This window comes from Epinephelus fuscoguttatus, linkage group LG11 (assembly GCF_011397635.1).
Source record: "Epinephelus fuscoguttatus linkage group LG11, E.fuscoguttatus.final_Chr_v1".
Classification (NCBI taxonomy): domain Eukaryota; kingdom Metazoa; phylum Chordata; class Actinopteri; order Perciformes; family Serranidae; genus Epinephelus; species Epinephelus fuscoguttatus.
This window is the reverse complement of record NC_064762.1, coordinates 15,957,939-15,980,762: the sequence shown is the minus strand read 5'-3', so window position 1 is coordinate 15,980,762 and position 22,824 is coordinate 15,957,939. Positions and strand designations below refer to the sequence as shown.

At 44.5% G+C, this 22,824-nt stretch overlaps 1 protein-coding gene across 6 annotated transcripts in view; it reads right to left on the bottom strand.

Moving 5' to 3' along the window:
* Positions 1-10,973: 10,973 nt before the first annotated feature.
* The window catches only part of LOC125897332 (prospero homeobox protein 1-like), a 139,300-nt gene continuing 127,449 nt past the window's right edge, over positions 10,974-22,824 (bottom strand). For all 6 annotated transcript variants that reach the window (XM_049590574.1, XM_049590576.1, XM_049590579.1 and 3 more), the window contains one exon: positions 10,974-15,964. In XM_049590574.1, coding sequence (XP_049446531.1) covers positions 15,779-15,964 — 186 coding nt within the window. In that variant the 3' untranslated portion in view covers positions 10,974-15,778. The remainder of the gene's footprint in view (positions 15,965-22,824) is intronic.

Below are 22,824 nucleotides of genomic sequence, written 5' to 3'. Positions count from 1 at the left end.
GAGATTGTTTGGCATTTGTGCTTTAAAAACAATCCATTCTCACACATACTCAGTTGGTGGTCCTGTGTGTCTAACGACAACACTCTAGTTTACCCTCTAGCATCAGTTTTTGATGCTCAGGGACGGCGTGTCAGTTTCTGCTTGTTACACACAAGCAGTCTTTTTTCAAAATTAACTTCCAACGTAGGTTTACTTAGGTTTTGGGTTTACAGTTACAACAAAAGCACGTATTAGGTTAAGGCCACAAAAGTACTTGGTTGGGCTAAGGAAATGATCAGGGTTTGAGTTGAAATTATGTTAACTTTTGGTTTCACACAGGACACAAACAACACTCTCCTGGGTGAAAGTCCTGTGCTTGAGCCATCCGCCCACCCCAACCTCCTCCCTATGTGGACTCTGTGGGCTCGTTATCCTACGTCAGTTGTTCTGAGTGTCTGATAATGACATGGCCCAGTGTGTCTCATACAAAGTGGTACTTCTTTGCAACAAAATCAGAAGGGCCACTGACCAAGCATTGGTATTTGATAAATTAGGAATGAGAAAGGATTGTAAAAAAAGATTCCTCAATAGTCAGAACACTTGCAAATCAATTTTCAGTTGATCGACTAATTGATTAACCAATTGCTTCAGCTCTAATCAGGCAGGTCTGCATCTCCTTTAGCGCACAGAAAGTGATGTGATTTGTTTCGTACACAAACGTGTAGCTGCTTCCTGGGACTAAATAGTAAAATGCTTTTCACATTTTATATGTCTCATGGACTGCTGTGCGGAAACGGTGAAAGCTTCAGCATATCTGACAAAGAGCTTTAAGGAAGAAGTCAAACAAAACAAACCTCAAGTTATCAGTTTAAGCCTTTTTTTGTTTGTTTGCTCATGTGTCATCTCTTTCAGCCGTGCTGGAAGGCATTTGGAAATATCATGTAAAAGCTACCCACATGCACCTGAAGAACGGCTATAAGAAATTATATCTACAATGGTGTAAAAAGAGCGCAACCAACAGATCAAACCTCATTGCCTAAAAACAGGAAGATCATTTTTTTAATGAATCTCAGTTTGTAGTGCACATGACTGTAGTGTAAATGGTTTGGAAATTAAGCATTGACTATTTTGATAATGGAATAATCTTTTTAAGCTACTTATTAAGCACACATGTCAAACATTTGCTGGTTGCAGCTTGTCAGATGTGAGGATTTTCTACTTTTCTGTTGTATATTATTGTAAGTTGACCATCTTATGTGATTTAGACTGTATGTGCAGCAAAAACTAAACCTAAAAATTAAAGAAAAACATCAACAAATTCATCAATAGGGAAAATGAAAAGAGTTCGTAAGGTCTGACAGTCTGGGTCATATCATTTTGTTTTGACCTGGTTGAACACAAACAGCCGCCTGTGCTCGCCCTCACATCTCCTGATGCAACTTGTGCCTCATTTTCCAAAGAAGCATTCTATGAATCAGCCCGTCCACACACATGTACCCACACACAAACACACACACACACACACACACACACACACACACACACGCGAGCTTCCCCTACCTCTCTACAAAAACCCAACAATCCAGTGAAATCCCTGCAACTTCCTTCTGTTCTCGAACCAAAAGCCTTAAAGCCAACAGATGCTTTCTCGTTATCATTGCCAGTTATCACTCTTAGCTCCCTCTGATAAGACTTTACTTTCTGACCCAGATGTTAAGGAGTTCAATTTACCAGATGCACCAGAAGAGCGGACAGGGGAGGCAGAGGGATGAGTGAGCATCGAAAATACCCGCAGGCTTGCGAGATGAGACGTAATATGCCTTTTTTTTTTTTTTTTTTTTTTTTTTTGGCCTGGTGTTGTTTCTGAAGCGGCGTTAGTGCAGTAAGGAGCTCAGCGTCTAAAGAGGCTTTGGTATAGGGGGGAAAGATGGGCCATATTACAGCGAGGCCAGAAGCCTGCTTGATTAATGGGCCAGGATAATCACCTCATCAAATCACTCTCACTTATTAAATCTTGTTTAATATCGTAATGAGGGCCCTCCTGAGCTGCTTTGGTAAATTCCCCCTCTCTCCCCGGCTCTCCATCGCTCTCGCTTTCCCTCTTCTGCCTTTCCGCTTTAGCAGGAAGACTGACGATGCCAAGTTCCCCTCTGTCCTCATCTTCCTCTCTGTGTTTCTCTTTTTCCATTACTCCTTAACTTTAAGGAAAAGGTGACAGATGTGTGTCTCCTCTTTCCTAAACCATCCTGGAATAAGTTTTTAGAGCAGACAGTGGCTCAACAGTATAATTTCTAAGGGTGGAAATACTATACACACAGCCTCAGTCTATTCATTTAATCTCCCTTATTTATGATGGATGATGTGCTGGATTGTATCATCATAAATCACGGTGTGTGTGGGTCAGGACCTGCTTGAAGAGTGATACCACTTCCCAAGGCTTTGGTACACTGGAGTTTATGGAAACACTTCAGGTGAGGTAATATCTCTCCTGTCTCCTTCTGTGTGATTTGTGATCTCTATCTGTAGTATCACGACATACCCGGCGTCGCTTCCCCCCGTGTGCATGTGTGCGTGAGGTTTCTGGGATGCATCTCCTTCACTTGACCTCCAGGCTTCTACACAATGTGCCTCAGAAGAAAACAACATGCCATTGTCTTATTTATGGTCTCGCATGTGTCACTCTGTGCCATCTTGGTAGCACAGCCGTCGCTTCCTCCAAGGAAGGGGATAGACATTTCTCTTTCCCGCTTTTGTCCTGCGCCTCTGCCTACCCCCTTCCACCACCCCTCATCCCAAAGTTGGACCCAATCCTTTGTCGTCTCTGAAGGCAGGCGGGCAGGCAACAACTGGCTCAAGGTGACCAGTTCAGGCTTGAGAGGGAGGTTAGGGCTGCATCTTCCCCCTGAGTGCCTCCCATTTTTTGCCTTTATTGTTGGGGAGCAGCTGTTGTGTACCTGGACCCCATGAGTGGCGCCTATGCTGGGTATCTTGGCAGCCTGGCTCCATAGGCTTTGGATACCAGAGTGAATCAATTCTTAAAGATGACTGTCTGCGTGTCACATGGACAGGCCCAGAGTGAAGGGCTTAGGGGGCTCTGGAGCTGGAATGCTCTTTGATGGAGGGGCTGGAGAATGAGGAGGGAGGGGAGGAAAGGAAAATACAGGGGGGAGGAGATGGTCCTATTGTTGTGCCAAGGAATGCCCTTGACGGAGATAGAGGGGTATTGTTTTTATTCCCATGAACTCTTTTAGACTTGGGTGCTTAAGGATGATGGAGCAGCGAGGGTGATGAACATCTCAGCATCTTTACTGTTATCAGAGATGTCACGAGGAGTGCAGCTGTATGTTGTCAGTTCCTCCTTATTGCTGTTAACTACGTGTTGAAAGTTGCCCTGAGATGCGGTATGTGCGAGCAGCTTAGCGTCAAGCAGCCTTGCGAACGTGTAAAGGTTGGCCAATTATTTTGCGGCTGATATAGACCTACTGTCATAACACCCGCAGAACTTAACTCATTCTCAGCAGAGATTGACAACAGCTGAGCGGGACCCTGACGACCTACCTGGCTCACAGGCCTGACCTGCCAAATGTCCACTGAGAAACCTGAGAAAATGAAGATCACAAAGGCTGACTAAAACAGACTGGCACTTAAGCTCCCTCTCTCATTCTCCCTCTTTCTCTTTGTCTTTCTTCTTACACCCCTTCGGAAAACATTTCCCTTCGGACCACCCCCTCCCTACCTCCTTTACCGTGGAAAAAGCAGGTTTATTAATAGTTCAGAGCAGGGTGCTTGGGGCAAGCTGCACGAGAAGGTTAAGGATGAGGGGAGCTAGCAATCTGGGCTCAGCAACCAGCAGCCACAACAGCAGCAGTCGCAGTAGCAGCTTCTTTTTTAGAGAAAGAGCCTCATGGTCGTCCCGTGTCCATATCCATTTCATGACAAATGAAATACCAAAGGCCCGGGCCAGAAACAATGGCTTGTTTGGCTGGCTGGAGGCGGTATGGGAGGTGGTGGTGGTGGTTGGTGGTGGGGGCTAAGACTGGCTTCCAGCCCCTGCAGCTGTCCCGGTTGTCACTCCTTGTCTTAAGGCTCACTCCTGGCTCAACGCTCCAGCCCATGGATCAAGGGGGATGTGTGCGATGCATGTGTGTATGTGCGTGCACCCCAGGGCCTCGAGAGATACTGCGAGGCGATTCTCGGTAGTCAGCAGCGTCTGAAAAACAGCACCCAGACACAAAAGACAAGTTGAACGGTGTTAAGACCCCTTCGGTATGGAGCAGACCCCAGGCATGAGGTCATCAGCCTTGGTTTAGCAGCCTTTGTCCTACAGCCTGATTGACAGGAGGGGTGGCTATCAGAGACAATTGTGGGATCTGTTACAGCCATGGATGTCACTCAAGGTACAGCAGATCTGAAATAAAACAACACTTGTGATAATTTGCACAATTTGGCCTTAAAATACAGATTTTTTCCAAACCAAAACATATGGGATAAAAGCAAGCAGCAGCAACTGTAGATTACATACCAACACACAGTGTCACCTAAGCTTGGTAATTGTTTCGCACCTCCACTCTTTAGGCCTCACCTTAATATGAATAATAAAGTCTGTGAATCTTTTAATCTGTGTTGATAACAGGTGATAAACTTTAATACGCCGCTAATATTCCATGAGTAAGCCCATGTGTGTGTGTTGCAAAGGAGAAAGACAAATCTCTTCCCGCCTCTCTCTCTCTCCCCCCTTATGTCTCAGAGATTAGCCTTTGCTCAAACACCTCCTGTTCATCTAAGTAATTAAAACATTAGAATTACTGGATTATAAACTGCTTTCGATTTAATCCAGCACTCGATGCTCCCACCATCTTGCCAAATGGGTCAGTAGGAAATATAATGGGCCTCTGTGATTTCTGATTCAGGGATCTGGAAGAGGCAAAGGATGCCAATAATGGCTATTAAAAGAGATGTGTGTTCGTGTGTGTGTTTGTGTTTGTGTGTGTGTGAGAGAGAGAGAGAGAGAGAGCGCCCAGACCGGCTTTGCCCTGAGTGCCATCTGTCTTGGACCCACTAGACCCAGTTTAGACTGGAAGAAGCCAAACCAGTTCAGTCTCTATCTCTGCCCCCAATGCACCGTTATGCGAGCACACACACACTATACACACACACTCCCTGAGACCACTTCCTCTCTTCAGATGAATCTAAAGTGGGCTTTTGTGGGGTCGGGGGATATGTTAAGACCCAGGCAGACCAAACCGATATCAAAGAACTAGTGGCGATGAAAGCGTACTGTTGCGTTGCCTCACAACACCTGTGCCTCGGTCAAAAAGATGCACTTGAACACATCGCAGAAACTACAGCTGACAGCCAACTAGCACGTACGTTCTGCACCTGCGTGAGAGGAAATAACTCTTCATAAAAAGCAGGCAGGGGTAGTCTGTATTTGTCATTCAAAAAGGGAAACCAGAAGACTGACAGGACAGATTCAAGACGCTAGTTAGCCGGGTAGCACAACAGCAACACAACCAGGCGCCCAGGAAGTGCACCCGGCCCCAGTGCCCAATTTTTGTAGCGGCCAAAAAGTGGAATTACAACTCCAGAGTTCGTCACATGATGCCATTGGACCAAAAAAGACTTTTTTCCATATTGGGAAAGAGACATCTGTAGACCAGCAGGTAAATCTTTTTGAGCATTACAACCCCTGCAAAATGATCCATTGCACTGGATTTGATCCATTCAGTTTGATAACATTTGGAAAGTCTAGAAGACTTGAAAAACAGCACGCACAACCAAAAACGATAAATACTGGGTGCTGGGCAGGAGAACAAAAACAAAAATACAAAAAACAGGTCCGCACACCAGGAACTGCTCCTTTTGGAAATTTTAAGCGTATCACCACATGTAACATTTGGGGCACCAGCACTTCATTAGACAAGAACAAGATAAGAAGACACACCTCTGTGTATACAACCGATGGTGGTCGCCCAACAGATCATGTGATGTCTAGAAGAGAGAGAGAAAATATTTAATCATTTTATCCCCATTTAAGTCAGCAGAGTGCTAACCCAGAGGTAGCTGGCTTATCCAGCGGCATTCTCTAGTGCGCCTGCTTTATAGGCCCAGTGAAATGGAAGCAGCGCCGATCAGCCAGGTAATTTTATACCTGGTAGTTGTCCCACCACCAACGCTGTATCTGGATCTCTTAATTCATCCATGAACATGACCCAGTGTTAAAATAACAAAGCATATTTACTGTGCGGTTGCAAACAATAATATAGAGCGTGGGGCGGCAGTAGCTTAGTCCAAACACTTGGGTCGGGAGGGTTGCCGGTTCAAGTCAAGTCCAGACCAAATATGATGGAGTGTGGACTGGTAGCTAGAGGTGCACCCCCAGCAAGGCACTGAAGCCCCAACTGCTAGTGATGGCCATCAATGGGCAGCCTTCACTGTGACATCTCTCCACTTAACGCATGTATAGGTCCTGTTTGTGCACGCATGTGTATTTTGGGCCTGTGTGTATATGACAACAGGGTGGAAAAAAAATTGAATTTCCCCTTAGGGATAAATAAAGTATATCTTCTTCATCAGTTCCGAACTGTTTCTGCTAAAGAGCTCATTAGCTAAAAAACAAAAATCTCACCTAATTTAACAACTTTATTTCGATCTCATTCCTTCTTGACTTTAGCCTTTTGTTTACTTTCCTCACTTCTGTTTCTCTTCTCATGCGCTGAGCTGAAGAGCCAATCAAAAAGATTTCATTCACCAACACACTCCACTGTCTCCGATGCTCTCTGATTCAACATGCCAGCAAGGACCAACTTGGGCCAATAGTGCAGGATACACAGCAAACACTAGGGCGCAGATGCTCACCAAAAGCCCGGGAATGACCAATGGCCGACCATCGGCTGGGTGTGTCATGGCCCTTAAAGGCATCTGCAGGTCTTTGATCTTTCTTTGAGAAAGTTACCAAAGACAGGCCCTTTTTCTGTGTGAGTGTGTGCACTTCATAAGACCCTTGGCAGGTGTTTGCCCCTGGGGCCCCCAGTGCACCTTAAAGGCCCTTGTATCAGTGGGTGCCCTGATATCATTTAAATATAATTTATACTTCCATTGTGTGCCTTGGACACATGTTCTCACATGTGCGCACATTCACAAACCTTCATTCAGTTTTTAGGGAAGTTCCTCCCTCCTCCTCCCTCAACTTTCTTGGCAGTGAAAATGAAGGTGTGCTGTGGGGATTCACCGCCGCTGTCTTCTCACCTACACTGTCTATACTCATTTTGGAGCATCAGTATGTGTTTGGCATGATTTGTATGTGAGTTTACGCCTGTTTCTCTTTTTTTTTTTTAGTGGGTATGAGCGTGTGTCCTCTGCAGCATGTTCCTGCCTGTGCGTGTTATGTTTTGTGTGTGTGTTCATTATGGTTTGTGTTTGTGCTACTCGCAACAACAAGGGGTCCAAGTTGACACAGTGACAGTTCCTCGCAGAGCGACAGAGGGGCCCTGCCATCCAACAACAGAGGCTTTGTCGCTCTGCTCCTCTTGGCTTGTTACGGACTTCCTTCTCTCTCGCTTTCTCTCGCTTTCGCTCCCTTTTTTAGCGAGCCCATTTTCTTGTCTGAAGTCTTAATTTGGGGCGCTGGCCAGTGGGGAGAGGGAAGAGAGGCGAGGGGACCGAGGGAGGGAAGAACGAGGGGGGAGCAGGAGGAGAGGAGGTGCGGAGTGGTGATGGCTGCAGACGGACGGCCCTTTGTTCCTCCTTTCCCAGGCTCCTCTCTTGAGCCTCCGAGGCTCCAGTTGCGTTGGAGCCTTCCAGAGAGAGAGGGAGAGAGAGAGAAAGAAAGAGAGAAAGAGGCTGGGAGGAAAAAGGGGGCACAATGATCTGTCCAACTGGAATCTTCCAATTCTACAAAGCAAATGCACACACACGCAAGTGATGTGGAAAAGAGAAGAAAGGAGAGGGAGGGTGGAAAAAGAATGGACAAATTAATCAAAAGACTAATAATAAAGAACAAGCAGAAGGGAACAAAACCAGAAAGGGCAATGAGGATGATATGAAGACAACATCAGAATCAGCACACACAGAGTGTAAGCTGCACATACTGACCACTAGGTGTCCCCACCACTGATGCCAAACGTGGGCAACCCAGAGTTAATCCCACACTGTGCCAGTGGCTCTGGAGCATAAGACCAGTGTGTTACTTCCATCCACAATAGATGAAATCCAGTGTTTAATTACTAACACATGAAAAATGAATCCATCAATCTGTGTAACGTGGAAATCTGCTTTCATGCTTTTTGATTGAAGCTGGAATCATTTTGGTGTGAAAACTTTAATTCAGAAATAAATGCACTGATAAGCAAATCGAAGGAGACGTACACACACACACACACGCACGCACACGCACACACACACACACACACACACACACACACACACACACACACACACACACACACACACACACACACAGAATGCCATCCTCTACAAGCAAAAAATCCTCTGATGATGGAGGAAAAACTTCAATAACATTCTGCTGTTTCAGTTTCAAGCCCACGGTCATTTTGGACGTGTAGGTGTCAAAGTGGTTCAAACGACGGTTGGCTCATTTTGGTCGTTGGTAGGAGGATCGCACAGGGAAGAAATCGAAATAAGGTCCTTGCGCTTCTTCGTCACAAAGATTCCCCAGCATGAGGAGTTACATCAGTGCATGTGTGTGTTGATATTTACCGAAAAAAATGCTCTGTTTGTAGTCGGTGCACTGTAAATCCCCCACTGCCGTCAAGCTGTACAGTAAAACACACTTTCCACTGATGTGAAAGCTTAAAGAAAAGCTGAAAAAACACACTCTTAACAGCAAATGGAAAATGTTCTTGAACCTGAGCGTGTGATAACAAGTGACCGCAGAGGGAGGGGGGACTTGGAGAGGGACCTTGGGGACCGTGTCAACGTTTTCTGTGCCGGAGCAGGGACAAACATTGGGCAAACATTGGGAAAGGCTGGCAGCCTTTGAGATAGTGGGCCGTTGATCTAAGACTGAGGAGCTAAAGTCCACTATCTCCCGTCAGATACAGCAGCCAAGGTCTCGCTGACACACAGAGCCACAGAACAAACATGGATACCTGAAGACAATGACCTTTGAACCCCCCAGCGGGAGAGGGGGGAAAAAAACAGGAAGTGGTGAAAGTGACTCCAGTGACTTCCTCCCTGCAGGCCAAGAATGAATCAGGTGGAATGATTGTAAGTACACGGGTCGTTGTACAGAAAGAGCGCACACACATTGTTCAAGAGTGGGAAGCACAGATGTGGTGTGTGTGCGCGTGTGTGCGCCTACATGCGTGCATGTGCATGTGTGTGTGATGCAGGAAGCGAGAGAGTGAGTCTTCAGATGTAGCGACAGATGGTATTTGATTACAGAGCAGACGGTCGGTGTTGTACAAAGATGCTGTCTCAGCCCAACCTAAGGAGCTGTAGCCTCCGGTTAAGGCAGGCGGAGGGAGGCAGGCGGAGGACGAGAGGGAAAAGGAACACGGGAGAGAGACAGAGGGAGAGAGAGAGAGAGAGAGAGAGAAAAAGAATAAAAGCAAGCAAGCAAGAAAGACACAAAAGAAGCAACTCCAAAAATGAGCATCAAAGCAAAAAGAGTGAAAAGCAGCGAGGCAAGAACAAAAGAAGGAAAAGGAACAGAGCAATGGGCTGGTGTGGTGGAAACTACAACGGAGGTCATGATGAGAAAACAGCAAAATGACGCAGACAGAGAGAGAGAGAGAGAGAACACACTGATGCTTTTTAAAATAGGATTTTTCTTAAAAGACACCCAAACTCATCAGCAAAAAAAAGTTGGAGTATGTCATTAAAATAAGATAAAAGTCTTTAGTATTTAAATGTCTTTGTTGATTCGTGGAATTTTCTGCATTACAACATTTCACTAGTTTCAACTTGAGCTGCTACAATAAGTTGATTAATCCATTTCTTTAGCTATTTATTAGTCAAATAATTGATTAATCATTTGTAAAATTAAAAAACATGATTCCAGCTTCTTGAATTGTGAGGATTTGAAGCACACAGTATTTCAGTTTTTTCGATTGTTGGCTGAATAAAACAAGCAATTCCAGTACATCTACCTGGGCTGTGGGAAAATATAACAGACATTTGTGACAGGCTTTTTTTATATCTTAAATTCTTGTAGATAATTAATAATTGAGAGGATATTTGGGAGAATAATCAATAATGAAAATAACTGTTGTAAGAAAACTTTGTGCTTCCTTCTTAAACTTTTATTAACTTGTCTTCATTTAGTTAATATCTCAACTCACCTTTAACAATGAAGGTTCATTTCATTACGTGTGTGTGTGTGTGTGTGAGAGAGAGAGAGTGTGTGTGTGTGTCTGGCTAAGGCAATTGTTGCATTTAGCCCGATGAGGCGGCATCTGCAGTCATCTGTGGAGAAAACTCGGCTGTGGGGTTGCTGTCAAACTCCTCATTAGTGCACTGAATCACTCGGAGAGCAGAGCAGCGCTGATTCACTCCAACACAACAGAGTAACTATAGAGTAAACACACACACTGTGGGCGGTGATGCTCTTTTACTGTAACTAAGACAGTTGATCAGAGAGAGAGATCGAAGATATCAAGGCAATATCATAAATTCATATCACTGAAATTTATATCACTGACATCCATACACATACAAACGCAGGTGTAGATTTCTGCGGGGACACAGGTAATATTTGATCAATATTTTAACATGTGTATTAAAACATGACTTTTATTTCGACAAAATTAAAGACATTTCCACATAAATGGATGCTGCAAAGGCACAAATCGGTGCATCAACATTCACCAGAATGCAAGAAATGAAGTCTAAAATTTTCTTGCAGAGGACCCCAAAACTCCCCACCCCCCAAAACTGAAACGCTCCTGAAACACAATAAAATATAAATAAATGTTCCCACCTGATAGCGGGCCATGTGAATAAACCACAAACATCAGTCGTTTTCTACTCTCTTTTTCATTTTTATTTCCATTTTTTATTCATTTTGCACAAGCTTGCATATATACTGCACATACATTCAGTTCATAGAGGGTGAAGGCACGAAAGGCAATTTGACTACTGGTTGTTTTTGGGCTGGGCCAAAGCAACACAGGGGAAAAAATCTCAAGAGAAAATACAAAAACTGCTTCAAACTAGTTTCAGCTTTCTTCAGCCCACCCTCGGCCCCGTCCCGGAACAAAACATAACAACCTCTTTTTTTTTCTCCTTCTTCTTCTTTTAAAACTGTCCAGTTCCATTTAGCTGCCAAGATCTCCATTTATCTCAATTGAATGAGCTTGCTAGAATACTAATTGTTTTAAATTTTTTTTTAAGTAGATAAGGATTAAAATCTTTTTTAAAATTGGTTCTACTTAATGAAATGCAGTACAGCCTTCCCTGTTTGAAAAACAAAAGAAAACAACATCAAATAAATTAGGATAAATTAAACCAATAAATTACACAAAATCTGCAAGACAAATAGACACCGATAACAGAAAAAAAAATAAAAGCAGCCATGTCATGAGTTTTATTTTACAACCTGTATGTAACTATTCAGACTGTATTTGAAACATGGCCGTTCCAGTTTGGAATTACTGCACTAGAATCGAATAATAATGTCATACAAAAAGCATCAACAAAACACTATTTACATAACATATTGCTAAGTTACACAAAGGCAGTATTTATCACTGTAAGTCCACATCGTTGATATTTACAAAAAAAAAGGAAAAGAGGAGCAATGTAATAATAAAAAAAGAATTAACTACTGAAAAGCATCGAGAAACAAAAACCCCTTTCAAACAGGTCAGAAAACAGATCAGAGGAAATTATCGCAACACACACACACACACACACACACACACACACACACGTTGCCAACGCTTAATGAGAATCATTTACATGTCAGGATGGTACTCCCAGGGGTGGGGGAGGGGCCACAGTGTTGAGAATTGTGTCACTCAGTGGTTCACAGGTTCTCATAATCGGTCTTTTCTCTCACACAGACACACACTCATATACATGTACACATACACACACACACACACACACACACACACACAAAATGCAAAGCGTACAGAAATTCCACAAAAGTCCAAACTTTTCCCAACTGTTTGAACCCGGTAAAAAAGGGTATAAATCACTTCTTTTTTTTCCTCCTCCGTCTGCAGTCTCTTTTTAAACTGTACAACGTTGTGCCCCCTCCATGACACTAGGCTTCTGATGACAATGAGTTCCTGTCTCTCTCCCAGGTCAAATCTAGAGCTACGTCGGCGGCAGTCTGCCCTTGTTTTTTGGGACGAGACCGGGTCCTGCCAACGGCCCAATCCGTGACATCATCATTACCTGACCGCTTGCCTTAACGCATCGTTCTGTCAGCGAAAAATTAAAGAAACGGATGCTGGTGCAACTTCAAGGGCACTGCCGACGGGAAACAGACCCCCGTTAAAGGCATGGCAGGGAAAAGAAAAACAACAAAAACCTCTCCTCTGTGGGTTTTTTTGGAAGAGTGGTTATGAGTCCAGTTGAAAAAAGCGAAGAGGGTCATCTCTCTTTTACTTCACCCTTCTTTTTTTTCTTTTAAACCGCCCTCTTCTAGCACTCTGAGTGATAATAGAAAAACTGTACAGCTATTCTTTGTCTCATCCTGATAGTATTTACAGTAGCAACGACAATATTTCATACTCTGAAAACGGACTCCGAGTTTTATTTTTCTGATCTCGTGAAGACAGCCATTCAGCACGATACAAAAAGAAACCAAAAGGAAAAAACTGGTCACAAAACCTGCAAAAAACCTACGACTATTGCTCCTAATCTACCAACAACTCACTTATTCAGAATACAGATTTAAACAAAGCCGTCACTAAAAATACCCTCAAGATTTCTTTTATGAAACAATTTGTAACCTCCCGAGGAACTTCCACTACTTTATATATTTTCTTCCCATAGATTTATCTTTTACAATTCTTAAAAAAGGCTATATATGTATTTCAATAATGTTATCCTTAAAACCAAACGACCCCAGCAAAAGGAAAACTTGACAAAAATATTTTCCACGCGGTATTAAGGTCTTACTAATCCTTTTTTCTTTTTTTTTTTTTTGCACATAAGTCTTCATTATCCTGAATTAATCTTTTTAGGCGGAGGAACTCTTTAACTTTAGGGCGGGGTTGCAGGAAGGAGGGGTGGAGAAGGGTGGGGAGCGATAATAATCTGTGCATCAGATAAAAGTGTCCTTTCCTTTCTCCTTTGTTTGTGGCGCTTTAGAGCCCTTGGCTGGTGCTTTGAGACTCTGAGACGTGCGGGGCCGAGCCCATCCTTCAGTGAGAAATGTGTCCGGCTCGCTCTCTCAGGACTCCCGGATCTTAAGAAGAACACAGTTCTGGGAGGAGGAGGAGGAGGAGAGGTGGGGGACATAATGAAGGGAGTAGCTCTCCGTCTTTCTCTGCCTCCTTTTGTCAGGCGCTTTGTCTCGCTTAGACAAGTCAGCAGGTTAAGCAACCTGCTCCTTTTGATCTTTTGTGACACACACAGACACACCATGAGACAATGTCGCCAAGGTGAGATCAACGGCGACCTCGCACGCACTCTAGAACGCTTTCTTGTTGCTTCAAACTTCATCAAAAGGGCAGCTAACACTAACTAGGTCTTAAAATCCTTAAAAGCCTGAGAGGGCGGATAAAATGTACAACTCAAGTGGAAAATCTGGGATTAAAATCTCAGGTAAAAAGGAATGACGTTTAACAAACTGGGCACAGTGGCTTTAACAGAATCACACTTTGGGTCTTGAAAGCTGCCAGTTTGGGACGGAGGGACAGAGCGGAGGGTTTCAGGTGCGTGTTGCTCCTCGCTCTGTGCCTTTGTCCCCGCTCTTTGTAGTGCTGAGAGCTTCTCCATCTACCCCCGGGGTGAGTGCTCACCTCCGACCTCGTATTGTTGCATTGAGAGAGGAGCTAGATCACTCAAAGGCAGGTGAGCATGGAGGGAAGGAGCAGTGTGTGTGTGTGTGTGTGTGTGTGTGTGTGTGTGTGTGTGTGTGTGTGTGTGTGTGTGTTGTGTGTCTGTGGGGGAAGTTCCTCTTGAAGCAGAATTAACAAACGCCGTGTTTCAGCTTATATCAACCTCTCCCTTTGCCCTCCTTGTGTTATCTTCCTCCCTGCGATGCTTCTATTCATATGTACTCAATTATCTATTGTTTCAGCGACGCCGTGCTTTAGATTGCCACAGTATTCTGATATATTCAAGTATCAACTGCTATTGAAATAACGTCATAATGTCATTTACACCTTGTGTAGGCTAATCACAATAAAAGCCTGCTGTATCAACAGGCTGACTTCATCTCACACAGGAGCTATTCAGTGAACAGTGCTATAAAAAGACAAAAAAAACCCCTATGCAGTTATTTCTGTGTATGTCCACTAATCAGAGACAGGAAATTAGGCGATTATAATTTTTTTTGATAGCTGGACAAAAGGCTTGTTTAGTGGGAGTAGTTTAGTTATCAAAGCTGGATTGGCTACGGAAATTAAGCCATCTACACACCGAAAAGGCCACACTTCTTCTGCATATTTCTAGACTTCTTCACCGTTTACTTCATGTGTTTCTGCCAGAATGGTCCTGTGCAGGATGGGCTAGTCACTACAGCCATAAGTTTGATGACTTCCGTTAAAACCCCAAATCTAAACCCTTTCCAGGCGAGTTGCCTCAGACCACTGAAATAAAATAAAACAAACAAAAGCAAAGTCCACTTGGGAGATGGACAAACGAAAACAGGAGTAAGGAGAAGGATGGGGAAACGGTGGGCAAATTATTCCAGAATCTAAACTCTTTGAATAATATTAATAGCAATAATTTATTTTTTTCTGCAACGGCATCAAGGGACAAACAAATCTCGAAGTGCCAATCTTCAGCAAGCAGTGATGACAAATAATAATAATCATAAACAACAACAACAATAATAATAATAATCAAAAATAATAATGTACACCCATTAAACACAATGCCCTACTTGCGGGGAAAACACACTTCAAAACATGGTAGAGCTCAGTAGCTATTTGAAACCAGTCCAAGTCCCACAGGTTAGCACAGACCAGTACCATGAGTCCAGTCTGAGTCCAGTCAGTAACCTTACTAGGCCTTGTTTCTGTGTGCATGAGTGTGTGTGTCCTGTTGGGGACATCTTCAGTAGCACAGTCTCGCGGGGACAGTTCATTTGGACACCCGCTGGATTGGAGGGACACCCCCGGGTGCCGTGAATAAAGTCTTCAGGGAACCCAGCCTATGTTCTTAGTAGTGTAAATGGGAACTTGGGAACTCCGTCTACACACACCGAGGACTTTGTTAGTGTTGATCATAAAACAGGCCAAACGGATGAGGGTTCACACGGTCCAAAAAAAAAAGAAAAAAGAAAAAGAAAAAAAAAAACGAAAAAAAAAAACACCCAATAAGATTAGAGTCTCTTCAGTTCAGAATCATACAAAAACAAAACAAATAATAACCGTCATGATAATTATCATTTAAGAACAACAACACAATAGCTAGGTCATTTAGGAACTGCCACAGAGGCTTCAGATTGGGAATGCTACTTCATAACTTTCATACATTCAAAAAAAAAAACAAAAAAAAAAAAAACAGGAAATCCAAAGAAAAGTTGGGGGAAAGGGAAAAACAAGAAAAAAAAAGAATATTTTTTAAAATTCTATGAAATCAGAGGAAATAAAAAAAAGAAAGCGCAAAGCGTTGAGCGAAGAGGAAGAGGAGGAGGAGGAGGAGGAGGAATTTACTCGTGTAGAAGCTCTTGGAGACAGTTGGGGGACTTGAAGATCTCGGGGACTTCGCTGTCCAGTTTGCAGATGACCTTGTAGATGGCCTTCTTCCAGGACGGGTCCACGTCTTTGCCGGCCACGATAGCGTTGAAGAACTCTCTCAGTGTGATCTCAGCCACCTCCAGGAAGCGTTCAGGGACCTTTGAAGACACAGGAGGGTAAGATGGTTATTATTATAAGTATATTCTACACACACAATCTAGCCAATATCCAACATACTCTCACTCCCAACTCGTCAAATACTGACACTTCGTCACTGGCTTTGTGATGCTAGGTACCCCTCCGTCGTCCGATATAGACGCTTAGGGACGACATGCCAATTCACGCTTCTTACATGCATTGTGTCTTTTCAAAATAAACTTCTGTTTTCACTGTAAAATGAACAGTTTCCGCTCGTTACCTAAGTGCCAATAAGGAATTAAACTGTAAAGACGCCCACTATAAGACGGTGGTTCCCAACTGGTCCAGCCACAGGGTCCAGATTTGTCCTTAGTCATTAGTTCCAGGTCCACACAGTTTAATATTTCAGCATCATATTTGTGTTTGGCCATGTCGTCGAGCTAGTTTGCGGTCTCTGACAAGTAGCTGTCCATTAGTCACTCACTCTACAGCAGGAAACAGCACTTCAAAAGAAAAGCTCTGTGCCAGGAATTCACTTAACTTCAAAATAAAGTGTGTTTTAACAAACCTGAAACGTTTGCGAGTCACTTGCGGTCCATTCAGAATGGATTTATGATACACTTTTGGATTGTGATCCACCAGCTGGGAACCACTGCTGTAAGATTATGTGCAATAAGTTATGACTATGTGCAATAATTTATCGTACTCTGCTGTAATACCTCGTTTTTATTGTTTTTATACTCATGTATAGAGTCTTTATCTGCTTGTCTGTGAATTTCTGTATGTACCCACTGGAGACACCTAATTTGACTGTACAGCTATGCAATGACAATAAAGGCACTGATTGATTGTTAAATGCATACAGTGTCTTTTCAAAATAAGCCTAGAACATAGGAAAAGAAAGAATCTTTTTTAGATTTACTTCCGTAGGTTTACGCTAAAAAAGCATGAGGTTGGGTTTAAAGAAAACCATCATGGTTTGGCTTAGAATAAGTACGTTTGTTGCTAACGTAATATAACATCACGTCACATACGTCACTAGCATGGTAGGCTACACAAACTAGTTATTAAAACAACTCAATTGACTTTTTGAAAGTCTGGAGTTTGTTCGACTCGTCCATCACCACTTCTGCCCGTCCTGTGTCAACTTTCTCTGTCTTAATACTACAGTAGTTGCCCAGAGCATCAAAAAATGCAGCTGCCTGGTGCGTCTCATGCCGCCGCTAAAGGGTGCCTAGGTGGTGTCCGACCCTAAAGGTCACTGACCAAGTGTCAGTATAAGACAAGCTAGGAGTGAGACCAGGTTGCAAAATCATCTAGAAGTGACTCAAAGCTGCAAAGTGAGTTGTTTAAAATGTGACTTTTCACTTTCACTCACCGTTAGACACACACAGAACTCCTTCCCCTTCACATCTCTGCTATTTTGCATCAGTGTTTTCTTCCATTACGTTCAACACTGTTATCTCCTCCCTTCTAGAACATGTACGTATTTTTACAGTGGATGTAAAACCATAAATCTCCCGTCTCTTGAGTATCTACTTCCTTAAAAGCCAATTGAGGCGTCAGCCTGAGAAAAAGTCACTTCTTGTGAATTCTCAGGTTTCTCACACCTCCCACTTCCCTCCCCGTAACACGGTGAGCGTGACATCTTTATGAGTCCTACTGTAAATCTGTGACCAAACAAGAGAGCGGAGCTGAGTGAAGAGCGGTGGAGAGGTGCTGGCGAAAGAGGAAGTACTAAATGCTTTGGGAACGGGGAGACACGCCGCCTCTTTAGTGTCCCTGACAGCAGCGCTCACCGACACCATGGAGATGATTAGTCTGGCAAAGATCTGTGACACCTTCCCCCAAGCCAACACTCTGTCACTCACACACACACACACACACACACACACACAAACACACACACACACACACACACACAGAGTCATGCAGGCGTGAGCACACACACCAGCGCACACACCTCCTTATGCCAAGGAGATGACACATCCTGTACTGTTACAGAGCTCTACATAATGCACGCTACACACACACATACACCAACACACACACAGACACACACACACATACACTCACTCACACACACACTAGCTACCCTGGTGTATTTGGCTGAGTCTCTTTCCTCGACTCAAAGCTCCAGGGCGACGCAGCCTTCAGGGGTCACCTGCTTGGATAATGCTGACTGTCTCTCTGCCCGCCTCCCTCGATGCTCTCTCTCACACACACACACACACACACACACACACATACACATATATACAGCAGCAGCTTGCCCAAATGCCTGACAGTGCGCACTCCGCTCCTCTCCTCTCCTCCAGTGTCCTGCAGATACTCATCAGGAGTGTCAGGACACGGCAAGGTTAGTGGCCACTGGAACACACACACACACACACAGAGAAAGACAGACATGTACACACAGGCATGCCTCCACACACACACACACACACACACACACACACACACACACACATGCATGGGACAGCCACCCACCCCCCCTCGGGGTGATGAATGGAGGCTAAGATGCCCGTGTGTCTGGTGTGTGTGCATATCTCTGTCCACTGCTCCAGTGAAAAGGTGAGTGAATAAGGAGCTTGTACACTGTGTGTGTGTGTGTGTGTGTGTGTGTGTGTGTGTTTGACAGAGAGAGAGACAGAGAGAAAATATACAAGCTAACCCAATTCCCCAAATATTGAATTCCCCTCTGGTGGGATAGAAGTGGATATAATTCATTGTTTGGTCTGCTGTCTCTCCTCTGAAATACTGGCACAATGACCCCGGCGCGAGGGCAACTGTGTGTGCATGCGTCGTAAGTGCCTGCGCGAGCATGCGCACCTTTTTCCCAAAAGACCTCGCTAACGGGCCGGTGCGGCGCTAGTGCCCTGGCCGTTAGACGCAGGGTGTGCCGCATTACTAAGAATATTCCTGCATGGAATTTCTCCTGACGTTTTGACTATAAAAGGACAGCAAAACGCTGACTGCAAGGAGAAAGCAATGTCAAGGAGAAAAGGGTATTGGTATTTCAGATCCTCTTGACTGAGAGAGCGAGAGAGTGAGAATGGGAGGGAGGGAGAGAGAGAGCGATGGCGAGGGAAGGAGGGGCTGAGAAGAGTCTAAGGAGAGAGAGCGCAGCGACAGAACAGAGGGAGTTATTCCTGTCCCGCAAGCCTTTGTTTTGTGAGTACGTGTGAGTTGTGTATGTGAGCAAGCTGCCTCCTGACCAGCAGTGAGCCTTAACTGTTTGCAACCCCTCCCCTGTCCCCCCTCCTCACCCCCACCCCTTCATTTCTCCCTCTCTCTCTCTCTCTAGGGTCAGCTGTTGGGCCTTTGTTCCAGAGGCATTGTGGGGGATTATCCAGTGTGGCCGTTCATTCGCTCGGCTGTCCGGTAAATGGGGCCAATCGCGTGGCTCACAATCCTTCATACATATTTCATAGGGCTTTTTAACAACTTCTCAGCAGAGCCCAAAATTAAAGGACAGATGTACAAAGAGGGGAGAAGAGAGGGAGGGAGGGAGGGGAAAGTATAGCACGAGGGATGGAGGGGTGTGTGTGTGCGGAACGACGCCTGGAAAAGGCAAACAAGGTGACTGGGAGTTCATCTACACTATGCCAGCTAAATGTGAAAACACACCTTGGTCCACACTGTGTTTTCTCACCCCTTTTTCAAAACTGCGTCCGGGGCGGATAAATCTGAGAATGCCATTATTTCTGTGGGAAAAGAAGCTTTTGGAAAATGATGATGTAAGCCCGCTCAGTCATGGTCAGCAGCTGACAGATAACTGTCTGTCACCTCCAACTTTCCCTGCGATCGCTCATTTTAAATGTTGATACAGACAATCACGCGGCACAGGTGTTGCCATTAATCTGCGTTTGTGTTTATTTTTGCCCGACGACTCTGCAATTATGACACAGCAATTTTCGTCTTAGTGCAGCAGCGCAGGAAACACTGTTTGCCTTGTCAATAGGGAGCGTTTAGAGTCAGCGATCAAAACACTATTTTATGGTTTCTCAGATTAGAATAATTAAACTGTGAGTTTGTGATTAAATGTAGTGTTAGTGATGATGGAGAGCAGGAGGACAACTGAGACTCAGCAGAATAAAACAGCTGTCTGAGCCACTCTTTAGCAGATGTTGGCTGTGGTGCACAGCTTTAAGGCCCAGACACGCCAAACTGACATCACAGAACTAGAGGCGGCGATTGCTGACTGTTACGTCTCCTTGTGTCATGTTGCCTGCGCCTCGGCCAAGAAGTTGCACTTGAACACGCAACAATTAGCAGAGAGGGTATAACTCTTCATACCAACAGGTGGTGATAGTCTGTGTTTGTCATTCAAAAAAAAGGGAAACTGGACATTAGCATAACTCGATGCTTAAAGAACAAAAGATATCGTGTGCTAGCGAACAATCACACAAACAATTCCGAATCATTTCTGCTAAAGAGCTCTATGGCTTAAAAACAATCTTAACTCATATACAAGTTTGTTTTGATCTCATGCCGCTCAGTAAGTTTACATGTAGCAGTAGTGGAGCTAAGCTCATAGCTCGGCTTATCAGTCAAGTTGAACTTCTCGTCTTGTCTGAGTATACATGCAGAAGAGAAAATCGAATTTCTGACCAAGTATGTCTGACTACGCCTCGATAGGCTGCGCTGTGTCCTTTTAAATATAGTGCGTATTGAACTAGTTCCAGTTCTTATTTTGAAACTTTTTTTTTAAAATAAATCCGCGTTTCGCATTCTCCTACCATCCATAAACTTCAAATGTTTAGCTCCTTTAGCTGTCGGAGCATGAACGTAGTTTCCTTGTCCATCCAGAAGTGCGACTTCTGCTTCTCATCGCCATGGTATTTGTTTTCCGGGAGTTACTGCACTGCTGCTACGTCATCTCCTTCTTCTTCTGGGTGAAAGCCCGCGAAAGAAAAAGTGGTGCATGCGCAGAACACCGAGTCCGACCAAGTGGATACATGCAGCAGAAGTTTGATTTTCAATCGAACTGTCTAGGCGTGTTAATCGAGCATCGGATAGTCCAATTTCAGTCGGACTAAGCTGTTTACCTGTATTTAAAATTCCAGTTTCAGTCGGACTAAGCCAATGATTCGATTTTCTCAAGCTGCGTATAAACGTACTGACTGACTTTAGTTGGAGAAAAAAATAGGGAGTGCTGCACTTGGTTAAGGCTCAGTGTAGTTAGTAGTAAAAAAAAATCAGGTTTTTTACCCACAATCAGAGTGCCTCGGATACACTTGTAGACTGCCTGCCTATACTACGGACTTTTACACTGAGTGAGCTGGACAGTTGTTTTCTACTGAAGTCACTTGTTTGTTTGCCTTCCTCACTTCCATTTCTCCTCTTGTACACTGAGCTTAGCTGCCAATCAGAGTGATTTCACTCACTGACGGGCTCTGTTGTCTCCAATGCTGATTCAACGTGCTGGATCGGCCAGAAAGTGCGTGCCAACGGTGTGGGACACACCACAAAAACTAGGGTGACAGATGCCCAACATTTACCAACAGCCCACTGTGTGCTTGGTGTGTCAGGGCCCTTATAGTTTGCCTGACAAAAGAGGAGAGAGAAGAAGAGTTTTAACCCCACCAGTGTGGACACATTGTTTTCAAACAGCACTTTTAAAATTCATCCGACTCCGCGCGGATGAGTCTGACCGAAAGAGGACCAGAATGACTGAGTTTGACCTCTTCATGTGTCACACACAGACGCACACGCTCCCTCTGATGATAAAACTGTATGGTCCTCTTCTGAGAGAAGGTGCGAGAAAGACAGAGATGATGCAAGTGTGTGTGTGGCGGGGGGGGGGCAAAAAAACAAAAGCTTTCATGAAAAAGGATATTATTGTGGCTCTGCCCCCGTGTAACACAATATGAAAAGAGGAAGAGAGGAGGAGGGAAAAAGGGAGAAAAGAATCAGCAATACTACACACACACACGTTTCCCTAACCTTTGCATCGTGCTGCGTGGTGGGTAAATACCAATCAAGGAGGGAGGACGGAAGGAAGGGAGGAAGGAAGAAAGAAAGACTTCTCTCTGACAAGAGGCAGCGATGAGGCAGTTAATCACTCTCATTCAGTGACTCCCCCCTCTCCCCCACAACTCTCTCCCCCATTCTCTCCACCTCTCTCCATCTCCCTCTCTCGTGACAGGTTGCTTTGAGACAGAAGGATAAGCTCTTTTTCAGAGAGAGGGAATCGGATTTCCTGCTTTTTGATGAGATAATAAAATATGACGGAGGACAATAGGAGCCTGTGGACGGCTTGCTGGGAGCTATTCACTCCGGCAGCGGCCCCTGTCTTAAGACTGCTTAGACAAACGTTTAAAAAGGTAGCCAGAGGCCCAAGCCCTCAAATAAAGGCTACTGTTACACACACTGCGCACAAGTGTATGCGCGCGCGTGTGTGTCTTTGCATGTGTTTCGGTTAAGCCTGAGAAATCTCTTCTCTCTCGGTGACTCAGGGTTGAGCTGTTTGTTTGGCCAACGTGTTTCTCCCCTTTGCTTTTGGGAACTGTCAGGAGATGTATTGCACCTTCTATTTGCACAGCGCTGGCCAAACAAGACGAGACCCTGGAAGATAAGGCTGTGTGTGTGAGTGAGTGTGTGCGCTTGTGAGCTGTAGCCTTGAAGGATGAAATGCAGGGACACAACATAAGCCCCCGCTGCCAGCCAGGTTAATTCCTAACCCCAGCTCGGCCTGGGAATACCAACACTTCCCATGCTTTTCGGTCACTGTGTGTGTGTGTGTGTGTGTGTGTGTGTAAGACAGGGAATTTATAGATTTTGTAATGCACTGAACACCACAGATGGGGTCTGACTGGGGTGACTGTATCTTAAAGGGACAGTTCACCCCCAAATCAAAAATACATATTTCCCTTCT